Raw genomic sequence first — 21,768 nt, 5'->3', positions numbered from 1 at the left:
ATGAGAAGTGAAGTGGACAGAGGTGAAGGGTAAATCAGGCAGGAGCTAGAGATGCCAGGGGCTGGATTACAAAACGAGCAACAAAGAAAAGCCCAGAGGTAACAGCCTAGGAAGGAGGAATGCCCAAGGAAATAAAGAGTAATGAGAATAGAATGCATTTTCAACATGAGGGTGAATCATGGAAAAGGCAGGAAGTGAGCAAAATGCAAAGACACAAACAAGAAAATATGGGCAGATGAAAAAAAGGTGTTAAAGTGAGGCCAGGTGACAAACAGATAAATAGGGTAGAAAGAAGGTTAAAGGGGTGAAGTAAAAAAGGCATACTGGAGAAAGAAAATATTCTTAAAATTTTTTTCTGGAATTTCACTTTATTAAATTAAATGTTTAAACCTGTTTGTAGGCTTAAATTTCTTTTTGTTGGGTAAGACTTGATACATAAGAATAAAGGTTTCCTCCGACATACAGAGGAGAAAATTCTTGATGATGTCAACTTAGCTGCAAAAAGAAAGCGCTGAAAACAATAAAATTTACTTGTATCAGTTAATTATCTTAGGTTTGACAAACTAATTTTCACACCAACACATTAATGACCATAATGACTAACATCTGTTAATTACAAAAGCTTTCTCCCTCTCCCTCCTCCTCTCTCACCCCTTCTGTGCATGTGCATGTGTGTGCATGCATGTGCACGTACACACTTATCAGTCAGCCCTGGGAGAGATCCCCTCTAAGAAGTTATTGGATGGAGGCTTAAAATAAGGTTAAAACCGTAACAGTTAAGATGTGCTATAAATTCTCTATAGATTTTTACTACCTATGTTATTCTGGTCTCCTAGGTAACTGAAAACAGTTTATCCTTCATTTCCATCTAGAAACAGTAAATGAAAACAAAACATTAACCAAGAACTTAAAAATAGCAAAGAACAACCCTGAATAAGAATGGCAATTGTAATCTTGATCCCAGAAAATAAACTAGGGTGAAAGAGCAACCAGACCAAAGGTCTAGTTATAAAAATATAATTCTTATTTTTATATTAAGAAAAGATAAGGTCATTGGTCTAAAAGAATGTGCAAGAAATAAGGAGGCACACCCAGAGCCTCCGAGTAGATAAAGATGAATGTAAATTCGCAAAGTCTGCGACAGCAGCACACAATTATGAAAAAGCAATTACTCAGCATCCTGCACTTTTAGTAATTATTCAATGAAAGTCAATTTCTAGGGGTCAAAATCCCAATACATTTTACTATTTCTCTTATTATAGCTACTAGTTCTCTATCCACAGAGAGTAAAACTCTGATCATAAGTATATTCCTAGCTATTGCAGTAGAGGAAAATAATGAAAATAGTGTATACAAAAGCAGATGGGTTAACAAAGATAAGAAACATGTAAAGAAATATGCTAGCGTTTTGTCACTCATATTTTCAGAACTATCTTCTTTCAGCTGCTCAAAAATCCTACAAGACACAGGGGTCACTTCTTGAAATCTGCCATTTCTTCAGCTGTTTACCATTCTTCCATGAATATCTTAATGAGTGTCTTGGCCATACAGTCCATTCACAGGTATCTGACATTATGATTTACTTCTGGAAATGGGTGCTGCTCCACAGGCCTTAGCAGACGTCTTGAAGGAACGAACCTGGTTCTTTGGTCTCTCTTGAGGACATGCTGAAACTAGGATTCTCCTCTCTCATACTCAAAGATGACAAGGAAGCCAAATTGTGCCGTTTCCAATATAAGAGGCCTTAAAAAAAAAGTTAAAAATCAGCCACATTTAAAAATACAAACTCTAAAAAAAGCAGTGCAAATTCTCACATTTCTCTCCTACATTTTAGCTAAGATAGAAAAATAAGTAATTCAAATAAAAAATTTTAATCCTTCACTTTGACTTTAAGTATTTCCCTAAAAATTTAAGAGGCCATCACAGGGTATATAATAAAAAACGCTCCAAATAATTGACAGTTCCTAAAATTAATTTAAAAAAAACAGTTAAAATTGTAAAGAAATTCTGGTGATCGTCTTTACCATGGCCAGGACAGAAGATGAGCAAGAAAATACTATTTCTCTACATTCACATTTTACTTGGAAATGGCATGAACAAGCATGGTTTAAACTGAGCTATAAAATGGGCCACTAAACTGACCTAAAAAATTTCTCTCTCAGCTATAAAATTGTGAAATTACATATCTGGTAATAAAATCTTGGTACCAATGAACCAGCTTTTCATACTTCTAAAATACAGGGCTGGTTCTTCTTAAAGGAGCAGGTGGTTTAAAATACAGGTGCTCAGGCCACACTGCTGGGGTCAGGCTATGACACCCGTTCCTTTCACTATAAACCCTGGGTCACTCTGACGTACACTCCTACTTAGAGAACCACCACACCAGATTGTGTGCAGGATCCAGTTCTGCGGCCCTAAAATTCATCAAGTGGGGCAGCACAGATTCCATTAAATAATCCAGCTTGATAGGCTTAAAATATGCATCAGTGTTATCACGTTCTCTTTGCCTAAACCCCTCCATTCAGAGAAGAGCTTGCAATTAAAGCTAACATGACAATTGGATAAAATCTTCAATACAGATTTTAACCCAAATTTTCCAAATGTTTTCCTCAGGTATGTGCACAGAACATGACTGTGGGACAATATTCAGTTATAAACTGCTTCTGTGACAGGCCATCCCAAATTATATGCTGATGGTCAAACGACAGCAGCGAACGTCATTTCCTCACTGACTCAAATTATAAAACTATCCCCAAGGCGAAGGACAAGACCTCATACCCAGCAGAGGCAATCTGTAGCACCAATACTCTACCTGCAGAGTGCGTGTCCTCCCTGGCTGCCAGCCAGGTTTGCAGCCCATGCTTCACTCTAGGGCCCTTCCTCCTCTGATTCCTGGGCCGTGGGTGAGGAGACGTTCGAATTCCCCCATCGGTGCAGTTATTTAGAGTCAGTGACTCTATTGATGCCCAGCACCCCCAAAATAACACCGTCGGCTCCCAATAAAGGGATATGAAACTGGGATTTCAGAGAACACTGTTTTTCTTCATCTCGCCGGATTCTGTGTGTAGGCCGTTGTCTAATTCCATATAGCTTCAAAATGCCTTCACTCCAGGTTTGTTACCAAATCAACAGCATAATTTTATGGGGGCTTTTCCCACCAAAGAAATATTACTTGGTTTGAAGAGGCCTCCTGGCCCCAAGACAAGCTGAAAAAGTGGATCGAGACTTCAAGATTTCAAATAACAAACAGAGTACACAGGAAACCATTAACAATACATATTCTGGTAAATTACTACTGCTAGCAGCTTAATTCTAGTGTTTTAAAAAGAAAAATAGCAAGATATCAAGTGTCATTCAATACTATTTTATTTCACATTAGTTTTCTGACACTAAGTTAAACAGTCACTGGCCTATGTCCTGGTAAATTACTGTTTTAGAATTCCATACCTAAAAAAAGTTACATGTAGTCCTTACTCAGCTTTGAGATTCAAAATTCAGTTTCTCATTTCAATGTCCCCTTAACCACTTCATTACAACCTCGGCTCACTGAAAAATGCAGCATTATTTCTGCAGTTCAGAGTCACTGCAATCTTTTATGCTACTCTGAAATTTTAAAAAGAGTACCTTTTATAGCTGAGAAAGTCGAGTCAACTTTTAGATCTCTCTTCCGTCTCTGATAAAGTAAAACTCCCCAGGGGAACCCACTGACTCAAGAGCCAGACTGCCTGGGTTCATATTCAGTGTCTCCCCGCTCATTACCTCCATTGTGATTTTTGGCAAGTAACTTTATTACCTTGCTGTGCCTTGGTTTCCTCATTTGAAAAATGGGATTATAATTGTACCTATTTCAAAGAACTGTTGTGAGAGTCAAATTAACATGTAAAGGCACCTAGAACAGTCAGTGTCTGGCACATTTTAAGCCCTATATAAATGTTAGCTATTATTATTACTTTTTTATTTAGCTCCAAATTCTCATACTGTTCACATGTGTACACAATGTTTGTCCAACTAAAATAAGCAGCTAACATCTAAAGGGCTCATCACGGGCTGCAGACGCCACAGAGGGGGTAAGAATGGAGGCCCTGCACCTAATGGTACCTTCGCTAGTGGAAAGAAGGGAGAAGGTTCCAACGTATTTTTGTTCATTTCACAAATATTACTTAGCACCTTCCATATGCTAGTCTCTAGGGGTATGGCAATGAATGGCAGAGAGAAGGTCCCTGAACTCTGGAAGCTTAAAAGGCACTCCATGTGAGAGCCAAGTTTGGAAGTAAGGAATGAGAAGGACTTGCCTTCCAACCCAATGAAACACAACACTGCTTAAATACCTTACAAGCAGGAGCCAATGCTAGCATTACGGGTCACTCTGGCTTTCTAACAATGCCATACAGAAATGGCTGCAATGAAAAATTCAGTAACTTCCCATGTACTGCACCCAAAATGTCCCATTGTTTATGAAGCACATTAAAGGGGTATTCACCATATTTCTAGATACAAGTAACATTTGTTTGAGATTTACAAACACCTACAGTCAACCTTATCTGAACAGTTTCCGTAATATAAGCTGTGAAGGCCCAGCTCCTAAATTGTGTCCAAATGTAACCTTTTAATGCTTTGCTCTATACCTTGTGCTTTTTCTCCATCCCCTCCCCTCCTTCTTTTACTTCACCTCCAAGTGGCTGCCTACAAATACTGAGTACCTACTAGGAAAGTGCCTGCAGACGAATGTGGTGGCAAGAATCAGTTAGTCATGATGGGTGCAACTATTAACTCCAAAAGAACACACGTACAGCTTCATCTTCTTATACCCTCCCACAGATGACAACTTTCCATTCGTCCCCTCTCCAGAGAGAATGCCTTTAGGTGAAGGAACTCTCTTATAAATACTGACTGGCAAAGCGTTCTCAATTTTTTTCCTCGCCAATGCCAATGATGGACTACTAGGATCACAAGGTAGATAAAATCCAATGGGCTCTAGTCACAAATAAGACACATTTTCAAGTACTTCCCTCATCCTTTTAAACTACTTCTACTCTCACAAGAAGCAAACTGTTGGATCCCACCATCATTCTCGTCATTGTTATGCCTACATAAATCATGAAATTATATCTGTGGAAACACAGTCAAAATAAACTTCTTGCTTAAGGAAGTCAAAACGGCCTCATTAAATCCAACCAAAAACTTAACTTCTCAATGCACAGAGTACTGGACTTGACATTGAATATGTTTAAGATGTTTACAGGCAAACTGAAATATTAAGTAGACCCCCTGCATACAAATTACATTCTTAACACTCACAGCCATGAATGTCAGACTTAATCAACAAAGTAATAACCAGCCCATTGTTTTTTATTTCCTTGATTTGGTATTGGAGAATTACTCTTCCTGTTTCATTGTCATTTGTTAACCCTTAATTAGGAATGTCACTTAGAAACTGGATATGGAGAGAAGCCGTTCAGAAAGGGGCCATTAAGGCTTTCCCAACATTTACCTTTTTCCAATGTCCAAGCATCATCTGCTCACTGGGTGACAATGATACATAATGGGAATTTGGAAACTACCAAAATACTCAAACAAAAGGACTAACTGCAGTTCCATGCAATTTTAAAGCCATCTTCCAGTTTGAAAAACACATTAATTTACTCTATAAGTCATTACATATTGCCAACATCCTTAATTTACAAAAGCAGAAACAGAGCAGTAATCAATGTACATATTCCACACCTGGACACATTCGCATCAAACTCACGTATTCAAATATTTTTGAGCAACCTATGCTTATGCAAAAAGTTATCCTGAAAGATTAAATATGATAAAGTATGTAGACCATTTGGCACAGGCCTGGCAAACAATCAGTAGTCAACACTGCCCACTGTTACTTTTATAATTTTCCAACTTTACAGTCACAATGAATGGTTGTAAAATAATACATAATTATGTATATAATACATACAAGCTAACATGCGTTAATACTATATAAATAAAGCTAGTATGTTACTGTACCAACTAATGCACCTCATCTAGACAAAGGTGAGTTTAATTGCAACAAAATGATCCACAAAGAAGCAGAGAAAACTTCCTAATGGATAGTGTTAAATATTAGCTCTTATCTCTGCTTATCAATTAAGAATAAAACCTCTGCACGGTCTAGCATGAATTATAATTAGCAGTCAGCTGATCCTAGAGAACTAGCTCAAAAGGAACAGTTAAGACCTCAAGCACGTGGAAAAATGGCCACTTATTTGCAAGGCTGCACCAACCACTGAAATCTGTAACTTCAATACGAATACTCGAATCTTACATAAATTCATTACCTGTCTCATGCTAGAAAATACTGTATTTTTCACGTCCCCACATGAAATTTTTTAAATACGCAAGTCACTTAAACTTTCAATATTACAGCATCCAGTTTTTTAAAGCACTTCAACAGTCTCAGCCACAGTTTATTATCATACGGAAAATGAAGACAGTTTGGAGAGCATAAGCTTTCTTAAATAAATATTAAGGCAAGGATTAAAACTAACCCTATGCCCTCATTATGAAAAAAGTAAATTTTTGTGTCTCCCAGCCTAATCTCGATTCGCAGGACAATGCACATTCCCCCTCCCACACCTAGAATCATGCCCGGGGCGCGAGGGAAACGGGTGGGAAGAGGCATGGCACTCCGGGGCAATGACCTGTCCCCGCTACTTCCAGCCGGGGGTTTAGCACACCACGGCTAGGTCCACGTGGACTTCCAGGCAGGGTGGCGAGACCCACCGCCACAAAAAGCCCCAGCGGGACCCTACCCAGCCAACCGACCCGACCCGCCCTCCCGAGGGGGCGAAGGTCTAGCGGCAGACTCTAGCGGCAGACACTAGCGGCGGACACTAGCGGAGGACAGTGCGCGGTCCGGCGGGGGTCGTGGCCGGGGGCGGGGCCGGGCGGTGACGCGCAGCGGGGGGAGGGGAAGGGAGCCCGGCTCCACTCACGCGCGGGGGCGGCACCGGGCCGTCGCTGCGTCTCTCCCGTTCAAAAATTGAAAGGGGGGCTGAGGGGGGCGGGGAAGGAAAGACCTGATTCCTTGTTTTATCCGGAAACCGGCGGGCCGGCAGGAAATGACGAAGGCAGAGGTCTTCCAGGTCCGTGCGGTAACCGGTTCCTGCGAGTCCGGGCCCAACTCCGGGGGGAAGGCCCCGACAGGAGCAGCCTTACCGCCTGCCGCCTCCGGAGCGAGCAGCGTGAGTGGACCCGCGTCCTCGCGCCTCCCGGGCCCCAATCTCGCGTCACCCGGCCCCGCCCTCCGCCCGCGCACCGCCCCGCCCCTGACTGGCTGGGGAAGGGAGCCGAGGCCCGCAGAGGAGAGGAAGGGTAGTGGAGGTCGCAGCCGTCCCACGCCCTCGGTCGTGGGCTCGGCTCGGAGGCTCCGTCTACCTGCTTCTCCTTTGCTCGGCACCTCTCAGGGTCTTTGGAAATAGGCTCCAAGTTCCAGAAAGTTGAAGTAGCCGCATCTGCAACGCAAATATGGGGAGGGTGCGACGCCCGCCGCCCCGTTGGGATTTAGCTGGGGTATTTAGAGGTTGAATCACACGCAGCCCGCGGGCGGGCGGCGGAAACGCAAAAGATCTGGCCGCTGTTGGAGGCTCCAACCTGCGGCCACTTCCTGAGAAAGGATTATACTCTGTACTTGCTTAACCGGATTCGTTTTTCCGGGAGGAGCAGGTCTCACACGATTGGGGTCAGGGCTAGAAGTTTTAGGGTTTGGGAGTCAGATGCAAGTGACAACCCTGCCCCTCCACTCCCTAGATTGTATGACTTTGGACAAGTTGCACTATGGTAACCACCACCACTATCCCAGGTGCCTCTGTACAATGGGGTGCCTCCCAGCAGGGTGGTTGTGAAGTTTCAAGGAACATATGGACTGTCCAGCACGTAAACCCTCAAATGTTAATTGCTAGCCTCTCATTGGTTCCTTCCTCCTGAAGGCCTATTAGCTTGTAACCTGCGTCAGAAACTCAAACCTTCAGTGTTTCAAAGACTGAGAGAAAGAAAATCACATTTATGCAGTGGATTGTGTTGTAAGGAACTCTTGGAACTATATAAGTCATTCTAACCTGAATTTGTATCATAATTAAAAAGTACTGAGAGACAAAAATGATAATATTCAACACATGATGACAAGTGATACTCGGTTTTAGAACCACCTAGACGTGGTACCAGGAACACAAAATCAGGAAACTAATTTTCAGTCTAAAAGTTGATCAAACTATAACCAAACCTGAGCTGTCATATTTTGGCAACTTTATCTCTGGATACTAATGTTTCCCTAGGACTTTATTCAGCTGATCCTAGCATCTCCCTACTGAAATCATTCAAACATTACAGGAAAAATATGTGAAACAAAGTTTAGTTTTCTCAAATGACGAATTTGAGAAATCGATGAATCATGATCCAAGCACATGTGATCTTGCTGAAACATTAACTCGCCAGGAATGAACCAGTGTAACACCCTTTGGGCATTTTGCTTTAGAATGAAGGAGAAGGCTGCGGTGGTATGCAGTAAGCGCTCAGCAGGGGTGTGTGTGTGCTAGACTGGGGCGTGCTGGGAGGGGATGGTCATAGTTCAGGCCACATGTGAGCTATGGGTCTGTACTGTGACTTGGGACAAAACCATTCTTTATTGCTGGCAATCTTACAGAGTCATGCCATTGGTCACAATGGAGGACTGGTCAGGAAAGGTCTACCCTCAGTGCAGATCTTTCACAATGACACTACTAAAAATAGCCCCAGTGCAGTTCCCTGGAACTGTGGAACAGTGGTGTCATTGCATACCAATGATGTTGTCTAATATATGTTATATAATTCACATTAAAATTTTACTATCTGGTTGAGCAGTAATTTGAAAGCTGCTGTAACTACAGACTGGCATTTTTGTAAACTCTTTAGAAATACACCTTTCATTGAGTGACACATGAACAGAATTTTGTGAAAAGTCAAAGCTAGTAATTAACCTGGCTCAGATCCAGTCAGGCATTAGAAAACAGGTAGGAAACAATGTCATAATTTGTCAGATACATGCTAGTGGCCATTACTATATATTTCCTGTTTCATCCCTGATTGGTTAATAACTCCCAATCCTGAAACCTACCACCCTTGCTGCATAATTGTTCCAGGTCTTCTTCAGCATCTCAAATCAGATGTCTAAAGTCATTTCTTTTTGCCAAACACATTCATTGTTTTTTTACATTTTGGCACTAATAAAATTCTATATTCGATAAATTGTAATTATTAGTCTGGTCTTCGAGAAGTTCCATTTATAAAGTAGATTGATTACTTACTATTATTCATGATATTATATTCAGAGAAACTCTGGAGGAATGTGAATTGAAACTTTGACTATGGTAAACACCCCCGTGTTTCTTACTCTCTTAAAAAAAAAAAAAAAGAAAATTTGCAGCCAGACTTTAATATATAGGAATTTAGAGTTTGTATCTATAAATTACTATATATAATTTAAAGTTCTGTTTTTATTATTCCCTGGCTAATTTTTACAACACATTTTATATTCATCAGACACCAATAGATGTTTTAGAGAAATTAATCTTGCCCTCGATGTTGACAGTTTAAGTTAAATGGCCATTCATGATACTCACTATTGTAAACAAGTACATTATGCCCCCAAATGTCTGACGAAGACTTCAGATGTTAGCAAGGGGCAAATATGCCACCTGGCTTAGGAGCAGACCTCTGGGGAAATCTCATTCATTTTATGCAGAGGCACGCTACGAGAAATAAAACAGACTCTGTCCTTAATACACTGACTAACCTACTGAGCCAAATCCACATTAAAGAATATTTTGCAGGCTTACAGCATAGATTACAAGATATTTTAGTGGGTGAATGTCTGTAATGCCTTTGTTGTTATAGAATATATAGGGGGAATTGCAGAATAATTTCTTGAGCATTTTAGATACTCTTTGATATTAGAAAATGGCTGTTTTATCCTTTAAAACTACAGTACAGTTATCACCTATCATTTGTTCTCCTTTTAAAAGAATGCCTAAAGTAACACTTCTGGATTTCTTTCACATGTTAGGTCATTTTACTTAGACTTACGTACCTTTTATGTGTAACACAAAGGAGGAACTTTCTCTTAAGGGAAAGATTCAATTTCCTGCCCAAACACAAATAAGAAACCATTACTCTTTTCTTGCTAATTGATACAGTTGCTATTACCACTCTTATTTTCTCTGGGAATGTCCAAAGAATGAGTTTCCTTGAATAGAAGTCGCAGCTGTGTCAATAGCAAAAAGTAACTTTTTATCCCATAGCTTCTTTTAACCACATTTGGCCGCAAGCCAAAACTAGATGAAGCTTCCAACGTTTCCAGTTGCATCACAAGGCACGTGGAAGAGCATTGTTGTGGCTGTCACATCTTTCCTAGGCTGCTGTCACAAGTGCAGCGCCTCCCCGGGCATCACAGCCAGTGGTTTGGGTCTGTGTTTCAAAGTATTCAATTGCTTTAATCTGAGTGATAGTTACTGTTTGGAAACTCTGCAGTGACATTTCAACCTGCACCCCTTTATTAATATGACTAATAAATCCCAAGTTTTAATCTTTATGTACAAGCTATAATGGTTCAAAGTCTAAAATAAGGGAAAATGTTCCATGCCTTAGTTATCTAGACCAGGGGTTAGCCAACTTTTTCTTAAAGGACCAGATTGTAAATATTTTAGGCTTTGAGAGCTGTGAGGCAACAATCAAGGATATTATGTAGGTAATTATAACATTTTAAATGTACCTATTTAGAAATGTAAAACCATTCTTGGCTCCTGGGCCATACAGCAACAGGCGGCTGGCTGGGGTTGGCCAGCAGGCCAAATGATTGCCAGCCCTTCTGCACTGATGTTACAGAACACAACAAGGGGGGCCTGGGACGATATACTATTATTGAAAGAAGGCCCCAGGTCCGTTATGTCCACCGCCCTAGGAAGGACGTCTCTCAATGCCAGAGATTCATGAAAAGGAAAGGAAATGTTTATTTAATGCTATACTAACTTAAAGTAGTGACCTAATGTCTTTATCAAAAAATCCTAAAGTCCCTAAAAACACCCACAAACAGATAGTCCTTCCTTCCTTCCCCCTTTGCCCAGTCCAGAGTACCATATCTCAGGAAAGGAAATAGAAGTCCATGGCTCAGGCAGTCCTCTGGTTCTTCTCAGTTAGTAATCCCTCTTGACTGGGAGACCTCCCTGGGTTCCCGGCACCCTCGGCTGAGTTGCCAGGATCTCTGCTAAAACCAGGTGGTGGTTCCCCCTTCTAAAGCTGTGGGGGTCCCCACTCTGGCACAGGCACGTGGTCCTCTCTCTCAGGGCCACGGGAGTCCCCACTCTGCCAGGCCACATGGTTCTCCCTCTCTCAGGGCTGCAGGAGTCTCCACTCCATCAAGGCCGCGTGGTTCTCCTCCAATGGCTGCCGTGTCTGGGTTTAAATCCCCTGCGCCAATCTTCTTCTGCAGCCCCATTTCCGACTCCTCCTACACTTGGGCACACTTGCCCTCAATCTGCTGTCTTCTCCAGCTTTTCTGGTCACCATTGTGGGTCTGCCCACCATTGTGGGCAGGTGTCACCCCATGTCATGGAGCCAATCTTCTCCCAGCTCCCACGCAGGCGCTGACTCGGGGGACCTGCCTCCCAGGTCCCATCTTGGCGGGGAGGTTACTCCCATTCCCCTGGCTCAGGGCATGGCCACAGCTATTTAACATATCTAAGCGACCAGCCAAAGGCTATAGATATGTTAAATGACCACGCCAGAGCTTATCTGCAAGGCTGTTGCTATGCAAAACAGCTCTCAATGGCCCAGCTCCATTTGTCCCTTCCCCCAACCCACACCCGGGTGGAGACATCCCAAAATCTCCTGGACACCTTAAATTCTGGACCCTATTTCAAATGCCCATTTGGGGTCCCCCCTCTTGGCTGCACCCTGTAACACTGACACCATCGCTCACTCACAGAAACCCTGTTCTTTCTTCTCTCTCTTACAGCCGCATGCCTGGGGATGACGGAGTGATGGGTGACGATGGCTCCATCGATTACAGCGTTCATGAGGCCTGGAATGAAGCCACCAACGTTTACTTGGTAGTGATCCTCGTGAGCTTTGGCCTCTTCATGTATGCCAAGAGGTAAATCTTTGAGGACCTCAGCGGAGATAAGGAACTGGGCATTTAAAAGCCTGGCAGGATGGTTCATTTGTTTGTTTTATCTGAATTCAATGCACAAAAATGTCATCAGCATTTTTGTTCTCTACTTGAAAGCACTGACTACTCAGGCTCTCGAGCTCGAGACACAGAGGGTTGGCTTGGAAGTCCGTTGCTTTAAGAGATGGAGATTTTAGTGCAGCTCCTGGCACCTGACCAGCTGCATTATACTGTCATTTCTCATCCAGCTCCGTTGTATCATCCAGCCGTGTTCACTGTCACCCTTGGAGGAGCACATTTTGGGGGGCCCCTGTCCCTGAAATGCAGAAACAGTAACTCCTATGTATTCAGCAATTCTCTTCGTACATTTTAAGCTTTCCCTTTGGTTACTTCTGCAAGACTACATTGTAGCACTTCTTGAACAATACTGGTATCATCTGATTGCTTGTCTGTGTATTCCACAAAAACTTCAGTCCCTTAAGAACAAGGACCTTTAACCTTTGTGTCCCTGGTGTGCCACATAGTATAAATTCTCAATAAATATTTCCTACTTTAATTCTGGGTACTTTAGCACAACTTAACTGTTCTTGTCCTCTCTCTCTCTCTCTCTCTCTCTCTCTCTCTCTCTCTCTCTCTCCTTTCCTTTAAATAGTTAAAAAAAAAAAATGAGGGAGGCGCTTTGAAGAGAGAAAGCAGTATTAGTTGAACTGAGTTGCTTCTGCTTATAGCCACATGCTTTACGGTGTCCTCTACCAAAGTCAACAAGTTATTAGATAGTTTAAAATAATTAGTAATCTGAAAACTATTGACATTTGGTTTGGGGAACAGTTCAGAGACTGTCCTTGCTCTCAGACACACAGGCTCACCTTCCCTGGCTGCCGAGCCCTTGGGGCAGCCCGCCTGTTGGCCGCCTGCTCTCTTAGGGGTGGGCGAGAGAAGGCTCCATGGAGCAGTACTGGCCCACTTGCAGTCAACAGCTTTCCTCTAAATATAGCTGCTACGTCCTCCCCACCTCACTGTTTTAAAAGCAAGGGCACACTGTTATCCATTCTAAATAGATGGCCCCACTAAGGCCCATGCTATTGTATTTAAGAGATTGCTTATTCATTATTTTCCACAATCAAGGTCTGCTCACATTATGTGTATACTCAAACCCAGAAAGTTAGCTTTATTTGGAGGACAAGCGAGGGAGGGGAAAATCAGATGTTTTCTTCTGGATGCATTTTTCTCTACAATATTTGGCTTTTTCGGGAGCAGGGAGCAGAGGCACAGTGGAGGTACTTAGCTGTTATAGGAAGTAGATGTCTGCAGCTACTTTCTTTTCATTCTTATAGCCCTGTGGCTGTACATGTACGGCTTCATACTTTTTAGTGAAAGAAAGAACACTTGAGCCAAGGAAGCATTCACACACACAAAATAAAACATGGATTCCTTGCCATTTAAATCCTTAAATGTAGTTTCTGCTTATAATGATCATGAGAATGTTATACTCCTATAGATATTAATACAAATCTCTCTTCTGCATTGGTTTTGTGTTTTAGGAATAAAAGAAAAATTATGAGGATATTCAGTGTGCCACCTACAACAGAAACTTTATCAGAGCCCAAGTTTTATGACACCATAAGCAAAATTCGTTTAAGACAGCAACTGGAAATGTATTCCATTTGTAAGTATATTCTGTGCTTACCTCTATACATAAACATGTTTAAAATAGATTTTTTGGAATTGAATCCAGTTAGCAAAAGGTTTTCAGAAATTGTTGATAATGAAAAATGAGTGCCTTTTTCAGATACTCAACATAGTATCCGCAAAGGCAGAGCTGCATGAAGTTAATCCTTCAGGCCACTGGATGTACACAGGCCCCTTCCAAAACCCTGAGAAGAACCCCAGAAATGGGTGCATGTGATCGTACTTTTGTAAATTTTGCAAAATTAGATATTTTAACAATTGGTTACGACTGCTATCTCTTCCTACTCTAATTTTTCCCTCCTTTGTACTTCCCCTTGTGTGGAATGGCATTGAAGTAGCTAGGAGCATTTTGGGGATCTAAGAGAAAGTTGAGTTGGAACTACTTTTGTATTGTATTTATGGAGTTTGCAGTCCCTTCTGCTATAATTAAATTATGTCAAGGCAAAGCGTTTAGGAATGGCTTTCTGGAAATGGCATGTGACATCAGTGCGCATGCGCAAGGCCGGAGGTCATCTCTCAATAGTAATGTATTCTGTAGCACTGAACACAGTGAGTATGTAGCTCCTGGAGGAGAAACAAAGTTTAAAATGCATGGAGTCAGAATGAATTGTAAGCCACAGCCATTTATGCAACCATTTAAAAAAAATTAGGATGTTGTTTCTGTGGTGTACAATTAAGCTGAGAAAAGCAAAATATAATAGTATATGTACTGTAATGCCACTCTTTTAAAATCAAAAGACCAAAACATCCCTTGTGTTATCTATGTATAATATAAATGTTCTGTATAATTATGCAAGCGTGGAGAAAGGTTTGAAAAGGTATGCATCAGATTATTAAAATTATTACCTTGATAGGGATAGTGTGGGATTTAAAGAAAAAGACTGGACATTTTTTAAGAGAAATAGATCCACAGTAAAAACTTAAATGTGTGGGGACTTCCGGCCAAGATGGAGGCGTAGGTAGACACACTGTGCCTTCTCGCACAACCAAAAGAAGAACAACAAATTTAAAAACTAAAAACCACCAGAACTGACAGAAAATCGAACTGTATGGAAGTCTGACAACCAAGAAGAAGAAATATCCAGACCAGTAGGAGGGGTGGAGAGGACTCACGGCAAGGCAGCAGCTGGAGGACCAGGGCGGGCAGGCGGTGGCTGGCAGACCGGGCAGTCCCACATTCACGTGCCGATAAACCAGGAGGAACAACTGGGGAGCGAGACAGACCACACAACCCAGGGCCCCAGCACCAGGAAACAAAGCCTCAAACCTCTGATTGAAAACACCTGTGGGGGTCAAGGCGGCAGCAGGAGAAACTCCCAGCCTCACAGGAGAGTTCATTGGAGAGACCCACGGGGTCCTAGAACGTACACAAAGCCACCCACCGGGAACCAGCACCACAGGATCCCAATTTGCTCGTCGGAAGTGGTAGAAGCGGCTTTGTCCCCTCTCAGACCCCTCCCCTGAAAACAGCATCACAGCGGAACTACGTGAGTTGCCCCGCCCTGGTGAACACCTAAGGCTCCGCCCCTCACTACGTAACAGGCGCGCCAAGACAAAAAAAAAAAATGGCCTAAATGAAAGAACAGATTAAAGCTCCAGAAAAAATATAAGTAAGTGACAAAGAGATAGCCAACCTATCAGATGCACAGTTCAAAACCCTAGTAGTCAGGATGCTCACAGAATTGGTTAAGTATGGTCGCAAATTAGAGGAAAAAATGAAGGCTATGCTAAGTAAAACAAAGGAAAATGTACAGGAAACCAACAGTGAAGGGAAAGAAACCGGGACTCAAGTCAACAATTTGGAGTAGAAGAAAGAAACATTCAACCAGAACAAAATGAAGAAACAAGCATTCCAAAAAAATGAGAGGCTTAGGAACCTCTTGGACAAGTTTAAACTTTCCAACATCCAAATCATAGGGGTGCCAGAAGGAGAAGAGGTAGAGCAAGAACTTATTTGGAAACATAATGAAGGAAAACTTCCCCAATCTGGCAAAGGAAATAGGCTTCCAGGAAGTCCAGGAAGCTCAGAGAGTCCCAAAGAAGTTGGATCCAAGGAGGAACACACCAAGGCACATCATAATTACATTAGCCAAGATTAAAGATTAGGAGAGAATCTTAAAAGCAGCAAGACAAAAGGAGACAGTTACCTACAAAGGAGTTCCCATAAGACTATCAGCTGATTTCTCAAAAGAAAACTTGCAGGCAAGAAGGGGCTGGAAAGAAGTATTCAAAGTCATGAAAGGCAAGGACCTACATCCAAAATTAACTGTCTCCAGCAACTCTATGATTTAGAATAGAAGGGTAGATAAAGTGCTTCCCAGATAAGGTCAAGTTAAAGGAGTTCATCATCACCAAGCCCTTATTTTATGAAATGTTAAAGGGACTTATCTAAGAAGAAGATAAAAACTATGAACAGTAAAATGACAACAAAGTCACAGTTATTAACAACTGAACCTAAAGCAAAAACAAAAACAAACTAAGCAAACAACTAAAATAGGAACAATTACTGAAATGGAGATCACATGGAGGGTTATCAGCAGGGGAGGGGGGGTACAGAGAATAAGTAGCATAAAGGGTAGGTGGAAAATAGATAGGGGAAGGTTAAGAATAGTATAGAAAATATAGAAGCCAAAGAACTTAATGTGTATGACCCATGGACATGAACTAAAGGGGGTGGGGGGATGCGGGTGGGAGAGGTTGTGCAGGGTGGAGGGGAATAAATGGGGGGAAATGGGACACCTGTAATAGCATAATCAATAAAATATATTTTAAAAAACGTGTATGTGTATGTGCATAGAGAAACACAAGAAATGAAATTTTAGGTAAAAAGTAGGAAAAAAATAGTGGGTTGGCCAAAAAGTTCTTTTGGTTTATTCCCTAAGATGAATCTAGTAGCACTTAGTTAATTTGAAACAATTTTGTTACATTGTATTGTGACAGCTGTCATATCAGCATTCATTTTTTTTAAAAAAAAGGTCATCAAAATTGGTGAATTTTTGTATAGCTAATTTAATATTGAACATGGAAGAAAATGAGCAACATTTTCAGCATATTTGCTTTATTATTTCAAGAAAGGTAAAAACATAAATAAAACACCCACACACAAAAAAGATTTGTGCAGTATGTAGAGAAGGTTTGCGAAGTTTCATGCCGGAGATCTCTCACTGGAAGTGCTCCATGGTCAGATAGACCAGTTGAAGTTGATAGCAGTCAAATCAAGACATTAATTGAGAACAATCAACATTATACCACACAGGAGATAGCTGGCATACTCAATATATCAAAATCAATAAAATTATTCATGAAAATGAAACATGTGTCTTTTATTTTACGGAAAAAAATATAGAGAGTTTTTGGCCAACAAGTAAAACCTCTAACAAATTCTTTAGCATACACTTTATCCTAAGAACTGATAACAGCATTTCCCTTGGGGAAAGCAACTGGATAGGTAGCTATAAGACTGACTGATCGGGTAGGATAAAGACATACTTCCAATTGTTTTTCTTTTGTTCCTTCTGCACTTTGTACCATATGCATGGGTTACCAGTCCAAGCTAAGAAGGAAAATTAACATAGCAGCAGCATTCACAGCAGCCAAAGTGGAAACTGTTCAAGTGTCCTTGACAGATGGATGAATACACAAAACATGGTACATAAATACAGTAGAATGTTATTCATCCTTTAAGGAGAAGAAAATTCTTGCATATGCTACAATACAGATAAACCTGAAAGACATTATGCTTCATAATTATTCTTATGATGAAGTAAAAGAAGCCTAGCCAAGAAAGAGATACTATTTGTTTATGCTGCTTGGGGTGACTGTGTTACCGATAGTATAACATATACAATTAATTATAAACTCAGTGTGTACAGTTTTTTTTCTTCTCTGATGGGAATGCCATAAAATAAAATTTATCAGAATTCCTATCTTTGTAAGGTATATCAGTTTTCTATTGCTGCTGCAACAAATTATCACAAATTCAGTGGCTTAAAACAGCACAAATGTATTATCTTTTTTATAGGTTAAAAATCCTACAACAGTCTCACTGGGATAAAACCTGTGTGTTAGCAGGTTTTTCTTTTTAATATTTTATTTATTTTTTAGAGAGAGGGAGAAAGAGAGGGAGAGAAACATAGATGTGGGAGAGAAACATCCATTGGTCGCCTCTCTCACATCCCCTACTGGGGTCTTGGACAGCAACCCAGGCATGTGTCCTGACTGGGAGTTGAACCAGCTGCCTTTTGGTTCTCAGGCTGGCGTTCAACCCATGGAGCCACACCAGCCAGTGTAGCTTTATCTTCTGCTCTAGAAGAGAAATGCTTTGCCATTTCCAGCTACTAGAGACAACCCACATTTCTTGCTTTGTGGCCCCATTCCTCCATCTTCAAAGCCAGCAGCATTGCACCTTTCTAATGATTCTTCCATTTTTGTATTTTCCTCTTGTCTGAACTCAGCAGGAAAGGTTCTCTGATTTTAAGGCCCCATGTTATTAGGTGGGGCCGAGATAATTCAGGGTGATCTCCCCCTCTGAAGGTACTTACCTTGATCACATCTTCAAAGTCTTCTTTGCCCTGTAAGATAACACATTCACAGACCCTGGGGATTAGGGTGTGGGCCTCTTTGGAAGCCATTATTCTTATAAACAGTGTGTGTGTGTGTCGATTTGCACATTTACTGAACCTCTTCACATTGGATCATTCACAGTGTTTGTGCCAACCTCATCCCAACAAAGTCTGCTGGGCAAGAGGAAATAGCAAACAAAATTCTTTTTCCTAAAGGGGATTCCCAAAGTTGTGTAAGTTTAAGGCCACAAAAATCTGAATTCATACACATCTCCCCAGACGTGTAAACAAATGACATCTTTCTTGGCCAGGGACAAATGAAGAGACTGAGTTTTAAAGCTAAGCACTGAATGGCATTCATGAAGATTTTAGCCCTATACTTTCCCTGGTTTTAGGTGAAGACCATTTTTAAACTATTTCTCAGAAGTACAAAGAGAATACCTAATTACATATTTGTTTTTTCTTCCAGTTCATATTACAAAGTTCCATAGTAAGTCTCTTAGGTTTATAAGTTTAAATATGTCAAATTCCTTATGATGTGAACAAAAACATTATTATTTATCTTAAGATGGACATGGGGGGCAAGAAAGAAGGAATTGTAAAATTCATTTAATTTTAATAACAGTAATGTTTATTTTATTTTTTATTTTTATTTTATTGCTTATTTACCCTATATTTTAAAGCTCTGAATAATCCTGACATACGAATAATAATAATAATAATAATAATAACAACATATGAAATGGATATCAGCAGTGTTGAGAGATTAGAGGATCACAAACGGGAGGAGAAGTCTTTACCTCTAATTCTAAACTAACTCTTTACTGAGATGCATGACTTGACTGCGATTTAATGATGTTAGCTAGTCATTGTTTCACTATTTTATTAATTTTATCTTTTTTCTTTTTCGTTTGATTTTGAATAGCAAGGAAGTATGACTATCAACAGCCACAAAACCAGGCTGACAGCGTGCAGCTCTCGTTGGAGTGAATTCTCAGAAAAGAAGCAATGCAAGTAATTGTTAAACAGTATAGTAGTAGCAAACTCCTAATTCTACTAAATCATGCACATTTTTAAAAAATATTCTTTCTCCATAAAATCATTTTACTCGTGATTTTTATCCAATTTTTTTTGGTCTCTTTTGTTTTGCTTTTTAAAATTTCATCTCTGACTCATTTGTTACAGAAATAAAAATTGGTTCAAAAAGCCTGAAAACAGGAGGATAAACCATAACCAGAGATGGTGATTTGAAGACTTCTGATTTCTTCAGGATATAGTCAGGCAGGAATGAAAACCCATCTTTGGAAGTGAGAGTCTGAAGTTTATGCTACTTTGAGTTGAATATTTTTGAAAAATCAAAAAAATGAAAATCCAGTCATTGGTATAATTTCCTCTGATTGTATTCTGTGGTAAATATGATATGGATAGCTGACCGATTTGTGTTCTCATTGCTGCCCTACCACTTTTTAATTGAATTAACTATTTGCTTATTCAGAACTTAGCATAGTAGACTGCCTTTTGTGTAACATGAAGTGTACCCATCTGATACTTATGGAAGCTTTCTGGAATTTTTTCCCCCTTGATTGTGTTCCTAGGTGTTTGCTTGCTTTTTTCTTTAATTCTACAGTTTCATTTCCACCATAAGAGTCTCCTTTAGGCCATATTGGGGCCATGTTGCCAAATAAATGGACACTGCTATATTGGTGTTAGCAACTTGCTTTTAGGTCATATGACTGTCTATGTTTAATGTAACTGTCTGGTTTCTTCTTCTTTTTGGGGGGGGGCATAATAAGCTTCGCTGAAGACTCCCATATCTTGTACCATTTTGTACTGTACATTGAAATGTTTTACCTAATTGTTCATATTTATTTGAATTACAGCTGGTTGGAGATAGTGGCAGGGAAGTTTAACTGTCCGTGTAACTGGCCAAGAATTAGAATTTTTTAATCAAAGGTATTCTTTTATCCTCCCCTGAGGATATGTTTATTGATTTTTGAGAGAGAGAGAGAAAACATTGATGTGAGAGAGAAGCATCGATTGGTTGTCTCCTGTACATACCCCTGACTGGGGATTCAACTCAAAACCCACGTAAGTGCCCTGACCAGGGATCGAACATGCAGCCTTTTGGTGCATGGGACAATGCTCCAACCAACTGAGCCACCCAGCCAGGGAGTCAAAGGTATTCTTAATTCTAAGAGTTAATATTTCAGCATTATTTTCTTTTCTCCTTATAATTGTAAAGCGAACTAATATAAATTTTAAATAAAAAGGTTTAGACCAAATAAAATCAGTCAGTGGAATTGTTTGCTTTTAAAATTTAATTAGAGCATTCAAAAATGTATATATTGTGCAAGGTGAATTGTTGACCAAATGGACTGGTTCTTTCTTAACTCACAAATGAATGCACTGCCTACACATAGATGAAAAACTGTGTATAATTAAAGGATTGTAAACAGTTATAATTGTACACGGGGGGTAGCAGAGCAGTAAGGAGACAGTCTTCAACTCTGCTCTGCTCTAGGAGACACACTGCGTGTTTCTGTGGGCAGGGAGTGTCATCTGGCAGGAGCCGTTTACCTGCTGTCACTGACATGTGGCACGATATGGACAAATTGCAAACCTGGCCATCTCAGATAATTTGTGAAGATAGTGTACATAAGTAAACATAAATCGCAATGGAGTTGACTGTGGTGGTTTTTGTCTGCGTCTGCTAGGTAGTGATAGTCATAACTAAAAACTGGTTGATTGTTTGGTGAACATCAAACGCTGGCAAGTGAGAGAGGATGAATTCCTCATTTTTTCTCTAAAGTGAACTGATGGGAATCACTCACCCCCACTGGCAGGAACAACAGCAAGTCGGCCTTTGAAGTTTCTTCTCTGCTTCCACAGCTGAGCTGGGAAAGGCATAGAAGCCTGCAGCCACACTTCAAAGTGATGGCAGCTGATTGTCCTGCCTCTGCCCCCTGCCCGCCCCCACCAGTCCACCATTCAGTGGAACTATTTTCTTTGGAAGAAAAATGGAATGACTAATAAACTGGTAAATAACACTTGTGTTCTCCTTTTCCTCATTTCTTCTTCTTTTCCTTTTAATGCATAAGGTATTCAGCAGTAAGCACCAGTCAGCCTCTGTGAGTGGACAGCTTGAGCGTGTTAAATAGTCGATGTTTAGCTGATGCCAACCAGCTGCACTCAGGGAAGGGGCTGGCTTCTGAAGGGCACAGATGTTTGCTATGGACCTCACACTGCTTCAGGTGGGGTTATTTATATGATTCATCAGAAAATGAAATGCAGAATTTATGGTAAAATTGGTGTCATGTCTGAAGTATTTTTAGTATTGAGTAG

At 40.7% G+C, this 21,768-nt stretch overlaps 2 protein-coding genes across 9 annotated transcripts in view; one reads left to right on the top strand and one right to left on the bottom strand.

Moving 5' to 3' along the window:
- Positions 1–7,436, bottom strand: part of SLC20A2 (solute carrier family 20 member 2) — a 98,990-nt gene extending 91,554 nt beyond the window's left edge. The window contains exons 1-3 of one of the 7 annotated variants that reach the window (XM_036011542.1): positions 7,056–7,191; positions 2,813–3,206; positions 1,639–1,743 (exon numbers count right to left, since the gene is read on the bottom strand). The gene's annotated coding sequence lies outside the window, so the exon portion shown is untranslated. The other 6 variants (XM_036011540.1, XM_036011547.1, XM_036011546.1 and 3 more) reach the window with 6 other exon arrangements.
- SMIM19 (small integral membrane protein 19) lies at positions 7,093–21,473 on the top strand. 2 transcript variants are annotated; one of them, XM_036011550.1, is made up of 5 exons: positions 7,093–7,220; positions 12,023–12,160; positions 13,717–13,841; positions 19,352–19,436; positions 19,612–19,858. In XM_036011550.1, exons 2-4 carry the CDS (start codon positions 12,027–12,029, stop codon positions 19,414–19,416), a joined length of 324 nt encoding a protein of 107 aa, XP_035867443.1. In that variant the 5' UTR covers positions 7,093–7,220; positions 12,023–12,026; the 3' UTR covers positions 19,417–19,436; positions 19,612–19,858. The 2 variants fall into 2 exon arrangements, with proteins under 2 accessions (XP_035867443.1, XP_028382061.1); XM_028526260.1 differs by having other exon boundaries at positions 19,352–21,473.
- The last annotated feature ends 295 nt before the right edge of the window (positions 21,474–21,768 follow it).

This window comes from Phyllostomus discolor, chromosome 11, assembly GCF_004126475.2.
Source record: "Phyllostomus discolor isolate MPI-MPIP mPhyDis1 chromosome 11, mPhyDis1.pri.v3, whole genome shotgun sequence".
NCBI classification, from domain to species: domain Eukaryota; kingdom Metazoa; phylum Chordata; class Mammalia; order Chiroptera; family Phyllostomidae; genus Phyllostomus; species Phyllostomus discolor.
Note: the sequence above shows the minus strand (reverse complement) of the source record. Positions and strands in the feature narration are given on the sequence as shown.